Source organism: Lycium ferocissimum, chromosome 3 (assembly GCF_029784015.1).
Source record: "Lycium ferocissimum isolate CSIRO_LF1 chromosome 3, AGI_CSIRO_Lferr_CH_V1, whole genome shotgun sequence".
Lineage (NCBI taxonomy): Eukaryota > Viridiplantae > Streptophyta > Magnoliopsida > Solanales > Solanaceae > Lycium > Lycium ferocissimum.
In genome coordinates this window covers 11,725,519-11,734,489 of record NC_081344.1, presented here as the reverse complement: position 1 = coordinate 11,734,489, position 8,971 = coordinate 11,725,519, and the positions used below count along the sequence as shown (strand labels likewise).

The 8,971-nt window shown below is 38.1% G+C and overlaps 1 protein-coding gene across 1 annotated transcript; it reads right to left on the bottom strand.

Annotated features, from left to right (window-relative positions):
• Window positions 1-170: 170 nt before the first annotated feature.
• On the bottom strand, window positions 171-5,987 carry LOC132048692 (uncharacterized). The gene is made up of 9 exons (XM_059439390.1): window positions 5,854-5,987; window positions 5,727-5,742; window positions 3,179-3,494; window positions 2,633-3,076; window positions 2,250-2,548; window positions 1,914-2,192; window positions 1,084-1,708; window positions 341-735; window positions 171-278 (listed from the first exon to the last, which is right to left on the bottom strand). Exons 1-9 carry the CDS (start codon window positions 5,985-5,987, stop codon window positions 171-173), a joined length of 2,616 nt encoding a protein of 871 aa, XP_059295373.1.
• Between the last annotated feature and the right edge of the window lie 2,984 nt (window positions 5,988-8,971).

Genomic DNA, 8,971 nt, shown 5'->3' with positions numbered 1-8,971 from the left:
CATCCCCCTCGTTAACTATTGGGGAAAACCTAAGGAAAATTTTCCAAGGTGTAACATCAATTCTCCCAAATCCTTCATCTTGAATACTTGTTGTAATGATGTTTTTACTTCTTCAATTAGAGTCAAACTGTCACCAGTTACCAACATGTCATCAACATAGACCAAAAGGATTATAGTTCCTTGGTCTTCCTTACAAACAATGAATGGTCATGTTGGCTTTGAACAAACTGCAATCTTACTAGAGCTTCTGTCAACTTAGCATTCCATTGTCTAGGAGCCTGTTTAAATCCATATAATAATTTTGTGAGTCTACATACTGATCTATACTCCCCTGGCTCACAATACCTTGTGGAAGGTCCATGTAGATTTCATCATAAAGATCTCCTTGCAAGAATGCATTGTAGACATCTATTTGATGAGTGTCCCATTGTTTTGTAGCTACAATAGACAATATTGTCCTAGCTGTACCCATCTTGTCAATAGGAGAAAAATTCTCCTGGTAGTCAATTCCTTCTTGCTGGATATAACCCTTGGCAACTAGCCTAGCTTTGAATCTCTCCACTTCTCTAGAAGCTTTGTATTTGATCTTATAGATCCACTTGTACCCTATAGGTGTTTTACCTTCTGGTAAGCTGACTATTTCCCAAGTGTTGTTGCTTGGCAAGGCAACTATCTCAGCTTGCAGTGCTTCCACCCATCTTGGATCCTTAATAGCTTCCTTGTAGTTCTTTGATTCTGAGATAGAAGAGAAAATAGATAAGTAACTTTGATATTTAGGTGATAGTTTTTCATATGAAACATAGTTTGAGATGGCAAATGGAGTATCCTAGTTAATAGAGTTTAAGGATACAAAATCCTTCATCCAAATTGAAGGATGTTTGCCCTTTGTGGAAGTTCTAGTCTGCCCTATTTTCCTTGATGGAACTTGGACTGGTACATGAACTAGTTGATCTGCAACTGGTTCTGGTATATGTTGCTCTTGTTCTTGAACCTACTGCTGCATTTGATGTGGTTGTTCAAGTGGATCCTAATTCTGTTGCTGCAGCACCTGATTTGTTGTTTCATTGATAGATTGAATATTACCTGTATCTACATCAGATAACTCAACGCTATGATTAGTAGTAACTGCATATTCAGGCTCATCATAACATAAAACATCAAACTGTTGGAATATAGGTGTATCAGCTGTACTTTCTTTGAAAGGAAACACTGTTTCTTTGAACGCTATATCTCTATTAACAAAAAAGGACTTAGTGATCAAGTCATATAATATGTAACCCTTTTGAACCTCTAAATATCCCATAAACACAACAGTTTTGGTTCTAGCCAGAAGTTTGTCTATTTGTTGAACAATTTTAGCATGGCACAAGCACCCTAGAACTCTAAAGTGATTTAAAGAAGGTTTCCTTTTGTGAAGTTTCTCATAAGGTGATACGCCAATGACAGAAGATAGCATTCTTTGATTATGTAAACAACAGCTTGCACACAATATCCCCAGAATTTTAAAGGGAAAATGAGCTATTAATATTAAAGCTCTTCTGACTTCTAAAATGTGTATGTGTTTCCTCTCAGCCACACCATTTTGCTGAGGGGAATATGCATAAGTTCTTTGATATATAATGCATGCATTCTTAAACATTGTGTCACACAATTCATTCACAAACTCTGCACCATTATCAGTTCTGCATATCTTGACAGTTTTATTGAGCTAAGTTTTTACAAAAGCTAAGAAATACTGCAATATGACAAACACATCAGATTTCAGTTTTAACAGATAAATCCAAGTCATTCTACTGTAATCATCAACTACTATTAAGAAGTACTTAAAACCATCAATAGTAGAAATCTTATAAGGACCCCAAACATCCATGTGTACAATGTCAAGACAATTAGTGCTTTTTTATACTACTTACAGGATATGGAAGTCTAGTTTGTTTGGCACAAGGGCAAACTGTACGTGTATTGTCTTTTTCAGCTATACTGTCTTTTGTACTAGAAAGTAATTTGTATAACACTGATGAGGACAAATGTCCAAATCTCATATGCCACAAGTTGATTTCTGATAGAAAAATATCCTGATTTATTTTAGCAACTAGAACTACATCATTTGAATAATCTCCAGGTGATTGATTAAGTAGGTACGACCCATCCTCTTGTCTACCAATCTCCTTCACCTTCCCACTTGAGAGATCCTAAAATATACAGAAATCAGGATAGAGTAAGGCTGCAGATTTTAGTTCCCTTGTAACCTTAGAAACAGACATTAAGTTATACTTAAACTGTGGCAATAAGAACACATTTTCAAGTGTACTTCTAGATGAAATTGAGCTTGAACCAGTGCGGGTAACCACAGATATGTCCCTATTTGGTAAATATACTAGTTTTGGATTCTTAGTTTTGGTTATAGATGACTTGTTTAGCATGTTTATGGTAGACACCATGTGGTTAGTTTCCCCAATGTCTATAATCCATTGCACTATTTTATCTAAACATTCATTATTAAGACCAACAAACTTACCAGTTGTGTTACTTGAGATGTCATCAGATCCTATAGCATTAATATTTGCTGAGAAACAACACTACTCTTGTTTAGCATTTGTAGGATCTAATCATATTGCTCTTTGGTAAACACGTGCTCTAGGCTGATTCATGTTTGTTAGTTGTGTCATCTTGTTTTGATCTAGCAGTCCTTGATACAACCCAGTGACATTAGAAATGATATGATTCTCAATTCCTTGGTTTGTTGACCCCTGATTCTGAGCAGAATGGTGCCCAACCAATGATGCATTGTATGCAGCAGAATTCCCTTGACCATTACCTATACTATACTTTATTTTCTTGAAGCTAGGAGGGTATCCAACTATTTTGTAACAGGATTCTCTTATATGACCTTTCATCTTGCTCACATCACACCAAAGATTGTAATCCTTTTTATACTTTTGATTTCTAGTTTGATTACCATTTCTTAAATACAAAGCTGATGGTTCAAAATGATTCACATTTTGACTACTGCTAGCCCTAGTATACACACCAGTCTGATAAAAGTGACCCATTGTGTTCATTGCATTAGATGGACCTGCACCAAGTAAACCAGTAGACACAGAACTACTTGCCCTTTAACTCTCATCATTTATGATCATGGCATATGCCGGATTTACTAAAGGAAGAGGATTCATACGTAGAATTTGACTCCTAATTTGACTCCTAGGTTGTGTGTAGGACTCATTCAACCCCATCAAGAACTGGTACAGTTTTAACCTTTGTAGATATATCACAAAATCTCTTGATTTCTCATAGTTACAATCGGGTGAAGGAACTAAAGCCTCAAATTCATTCCACAGACCCTTGAGTCTGTTGAAATACATAGATACATACATTGTTCCTTGAGTTAGAGTTGCTATATCCTTATGTAGACTAAATGTTCTTGATCCATTAATCTCATCAAATCTTTCTTTCAGTTCTTCCCAAACATCACAAGCATTTACTGTAGCACTCTGTAAATCCAAATTAGGTGTGAATGTGTTAAATGGATATTAATATGACATTAGATATGTGAAGTCCCATCGGGATGATTTTGGGTGGAAATAGTTGTTTTGGAATCAAGATGGATAGTGAGGTGAATAAGATTCGATAGAATTGACTAAGTTTTCATAGGTCTGTATTCCAGACTGATTTAGTGAAACTCCGTTAGGAATTTTAGAAAACATATAACATGAAAGTTGTAGCCCTCTGAAATACCTTTCCAACGATACATGGTCAGCCCAAACAGACATCTGTACGAAAAGTTATGTATGTTTTACTAAAACAGTATTCTGCCGACTTAAGTCAGAATGTACGAACCATAAAAACGCTATTACGGGTAGTAAGTCTGGCCGTAAATTTCGCCCAAAAATCACAGACACTGTTACTGATTTACGGGCCGTAAAATGGGCCTTAAGTGGGCGTAAAATAGGCCCAACAAAAACTTATAAAACTTCTTGTCTGCCTTGTTCACTTCATTCTTCACATCCCCAAGCCCTAGAACGACCATTCTCTCTTCTCCTCATCCCTATACATCAAGGTAAGTCCCTCCCATGGTTTCCTAAGTGAATTTTAATGATTATACATGAATTCTAAGTGAAATCCTATGTTACCAACCTAGGGGTTTCAAGAAAACTCTTCTCAAAGGTTAAAGTGAAGGTTTTTGTGTTTTTCCTCCGAAGATTGGATTTTTGTTTGAGTTTAGGAGCGATTAAGGTATTTAAGGCTAACTCTCTACGTGTGAGAATATTATTGATTTGCCCCATTCCTCATTCTTCATGATTACTATGAATTACATCAGAAATAGAGATTTTTCCCTACTTCATGAAAAGTTTAAAACTTCTATCTTTTGAGAATATAGTTTTGTAATTCGTTCATGATTTTCATTCCGAATATCATGAACTCAGTACATAATTAGTATAGAATCATATGTGATATCCCATGTGTCTTATTCCTAAAAGCTTAGTATGTTTATGAATAGTTGTTGCTTTAAACTCCATAATTAGTCCATGAATACATGTCTTAGTATAGTGATGTTCAGTATTCCAGGGTTATGCATCATAGTATGATTCATAGTTCCTTAATACATATTGTTGAATATTGAACATATGTATCTTTGCCCGAGGGCACAGTCTCATGTATACGTATACTTGGTCGAGGCTATAGACTGACGTACTTACTTGGCCAAAGCCACTGATTTGTGCACTTATATTGGGCCGAGGCCCTATGTATGATTAAATCAGTTAAATCAGGTGGTTTTATATTCAGAAAAGGGAATACCTATTACTTTACTTCTCTTGTTCAGTTCAGCTATCAGTATGTGCAGTTTTAGTTTCAGTATATTATCTGTTTATTAATTTGGGCAGCCCTTTCTCAAGCACCACATAGCTATTTATTCTTTTAGCTACTTGTGCAGTTTTAGTTTCAGTATATTATCTGTTTATTAATTTGGGCAGCCCTTTATCAAGCACCATATAGCTATTTATTCTTTTAGCTACTTTTACATACCAGTACAATTCAAGTGTACTGACGTCCCTTTTGTCCGGGGCCTGTATTTCATGATGCAGATAACGATTTACAGGACGACGGATCTACTCGCTAGAATTCTCGTATCAGCTGCTTGGTGAGCCCCAGTTCTTTCGAGGTGTTATCTTATTTACAGTCTTTTTAGCATTTCAGACAGTCAGGTATGTCGGGGGCCTTGTCCCGATAAATAGTCAGTACTTCATTTTTCTTTAGAGGCTTCATAGACTAAAGTTGCAGACAATCAGTATTTAGCAGGCTTTTGTGTTAGCCATGTTTGGCTACATTCTTATACTTCATACTTATTCCCCATTTATGATTTATCAGTTAGACATTTCAGTATCTCAGTTTGTTCATATGTTATATTCCGCATCAGTGTATACCTCATGTTGATTTAGCCAGCCAGTTGGTTCGCTAGGTCACATGTAGTCAGGCACCGAATGTCGTGTTACGCCCTGACCATGGTTAGGGGCATGACAAAGCTTGGTATCAGAGCCCTAGGTTCAAGTGGCTCAAGGAGTCTATGAAGCTGTGTCCAGTGGGTTCACTTTTATATGTGTGCGCTCACTACACATGTAAATGGTTGACCACCAAGACATTTAGGATTGTCTCATTTCTTTTATACTCTAGATCGTGCAGTTAGAGCAGTGCTTTCAGGAATTCATCTAACTCGTGCGAATTACGTGTTTCTGAAAATGCCTACAAAAAGAAAGTACACCAAGAGGACGTCAGCTACTATCCAGAGGGCTACTGCTAATGCTGCTTAAGAAAGGGACCCTCGGGCTCAGAGAGATGCATCAGGTTCAGCACCTGCGACTGCAACCCCACATACTGAAAGGCTTGTGGAGGTCCGTACTCCAGTTTCGCCGCCCAGTTCCAGTAACATGGATGTTAAGGGAGCTATCCAACTGCTTACCCAAATCAATGCCACACAGGCTTAACATCAGGAAGCAGCTCCAAGTGTAGGCACTTATGGGGGATTATCCAGTTCTAGGACCCAGAAGTTTCAACGTATGAAGCCTCAGGTGTTCACAGGGTTCAATAAGGCGGAGGATCCGCAAAATTTCCTTGATGTGGTTCAAAAGATCTTTCGTATTATGCATACTACTGAGGTAGAGGCAGCAGAACTGGCAGCTTATCAGTTGCAGGATGTTGCTCACATTTGGTATGAGACGTGGCAACAGTCCCGAGGGGAAAGTGCACCACCTGCAACTTGGGATGAATTCGCAGATGCTTTTATTGACCATTTCTAACCCTGAGAAGTTAGGGAGGCAAAGACCTTTAAATTTGAGAGGCTCAGGCAGAATACCATGAGTGTAAATGAGTACTACCTCAAGTTTATTTCGTTGACTAAGTATGCTCCGCATATGGTCCCCAATATGAGGGAAAGAGTTAGGCAGTTTGTGTTGGGTCTCATACTCGAATTGTATGGTGACGCTAATATTGCTGATCAGACTAGAGACATGACTATTACCAAGATGGTTGCTTTTGTGCAAGTTAATGAGGAAAAAATAAAGGAAGAAGAGGCGCTACAGAAAGAGAAAAATAGGGACTTTAATAAAAAAGCTAAGTTTGTAGGTAATTTCAATCAGGGAGGATCTCAGGGAGATGGAAATCATCAGTTCTTCAAGGATAGGTCATCAGAACCTGCTCCCTCTATAGCCAGTTCCTTAGTCCATAGGTCCAAGTTTAAGTAGAAGAACCGGAATTTTGAAGCAGCAGGCTCGCAGTCACAGGCCAGTGTGGGCTACCAAGTTCCCACACACCCTACTTGCAACAAGTATGGAAGGAGGCACCCAGAGGCATATAGTTCGGGCACCGATGGTTTCTATGGGTGTGGTCAGCAGGGGCACTTTCTTTGGGATTGTCCATCAGCAAGGCAAAATACCGGAGGTAATGTAGCTAATTCCACAAATTCACTGGCTCGTTGCAATTTTCAAGCCCAAGTAAGGCTTGGCGCAGAAACGTGTTAATAAGTGTTAACGTGACATTTAAGACATGTGAAGTACTATCGGGATGAGTTTGGATGACAATAGGTTCTCTGGAATCAAGACGAATAGTGAGGTGCTTAAGATTCCATAGAATCGGATATATTTTCTATATGTCTTCCTTACAGCCCGATTTCGTGAAAATCCATTGAAAATTTGAGAAAATGTAAAACAGGTAAGTTGTAGATATTTGAAATAGCTTTCCAACGCTATGTCGCCTAGCTCAAATGGAGCTCTGTGCTAGGATTTATGCCCATTTTACCGAACACTATTAGAAAAGACATAGCGCCTCGCGGCCCGCGATGCCCCGCCAGGCCAAATTTGCTTAAAATTGTAAAATTCATCAGTTTCTATGATATAGGCATAGCGCATCGTGCACCGAGATGCCCTCGCCATGCCATTTTATACCTAAAACGGCTTTCTTTCCAAATTTTATATATACCCAACTCCGAAAAAATTTTCCCACTTCATTCTAAACGGGCTTCTTGAGAGAAAACACTCTAGGGCTTCCCCAAAGCATCCAAGATGAGTTCCTACTCCGACCCCATTCATTATTACATCAATCTAACAAAGATTAATGCTAAAATCCTCATCTATTCCATGGATTGTTGATAAAATCTTCGCTTTAGGCACAAGAACCCTAGAATTCAAATTCAAGAGACCTGAACATCAAAAAGGTAATATCTTGACCCTCTAATTGATTATAGCGTTGGATTGATGATTAGACTCTATGTTCTTGGGCTATAAGTTGATGGGTATGATAAACAGAATCATATGAACTATAGTAGGGTTATGGACTGTTGATTTAGGATTGATGTAATCATATGGGTGATGAAGAATGGGGTTAGTTATATCTAACTGGGATTGTAGAATCACCTAGAAGCAAGAGAATGGGAATTGGGTGAAGAAAACACCATTAGTAAGGCTTTGAAGCTTCATCCCCACCAAGTGTTTGATATAATGCTTAGATGACCAAGGCATGGATTTAATTGCTAATATAGAATCCCTTTGACTTGTATTGCTATAGATTGCAGCTGAAAAAGTTGACGAACGCTGTATTATGCTCAAAAGCAGGAAGTTGAGGTATGTGAGGCTAACTCTCTATGTTTGGGAAGTTGCTGATTCTCCTTATGCTACGTTTCTTTTATAACGTTATGCAATTGCCTCAGAAATATAGTTAAGCGTAGCTTCTTGAATAGTTGCAAAACTTCTATTCTCTAGTTTCGTAATTCATTCATGACTTTCATTCCGAATGTTGTGAGCTCAGTACGTAATCAATATGGACTTGTGTTTGATGCCCATGAGTCTTAGTCTGGAATACTCAGTATGTTATAAATAGTTAAAGCTTCAGTTCTCATAATCAATTCATGAATACATGTCTCGGCCTAGTTCTATTCAGTAGTTCAGCATCACGTAACTCAGTATGATTCAGTATTCCTGTATCATGTAACTTAGTATGATTTAGTATTTCAGCATCTATTGCAGTATGATTCTCAGTTCCTGATTTTAAATCCCTGAATGTTGAACACATGTATTTGGGCATGAGGCCGTAGTTTATTCTCTATGCATTTTGGGCCTGAGGCCGCAGATTATTTACTCAGATAAACTGGTGGTTTCTCATTCAGAACAGGGAGTACTTATGTTCAGTTTCAGTTTACAATTTGTAGTTTAAGTTTCAGCATTTATTACCTATTTGTTCCTTCAGTTGTTTCACATGCCAGTGCAATTCAAATGTACTGACGTCCCCTTTTATTTCCCGGGGGCTTTCATTTCACGATGCAGGTACAAATTTACAAGACGATGGATCTGCTCGCCAGATTCCGTATCGAATTTGCCGCGAGCCCTAGTTCCTTCGAGCGTTATCTATTTTTGTCTTATAGTATTTTTTGGTTTTAAAGGGATACGGGGCCTTTTGGTAAGGAATTACATTTAATTTTTTT

Excerpts from the sequence above, each read along its gene's own strand:
- LOC132048692 (XM_059439390.1), bottom strand. The coding sequence starts at position 5,987 with ATGTTAAGCCTGTGTGGCATTGATTTGGGTAAGCAGTTGGATAGCTCC. Across the intron at positions 3,077-3,178 it reads AATTAGGAGTCAAATTCTAC|GTCCATCTAATGCAATGAAC; the intron begins GTATGAATCCTC and ends TACTTGGTGCAG. Across the intron at positions 736-1,083 it reads GTTATCTGATGTAGATACAG|AATCAAAGAACTACAAGGAA; the intron begins GTAATATTCAAT and ends CTTCTATCTCAG.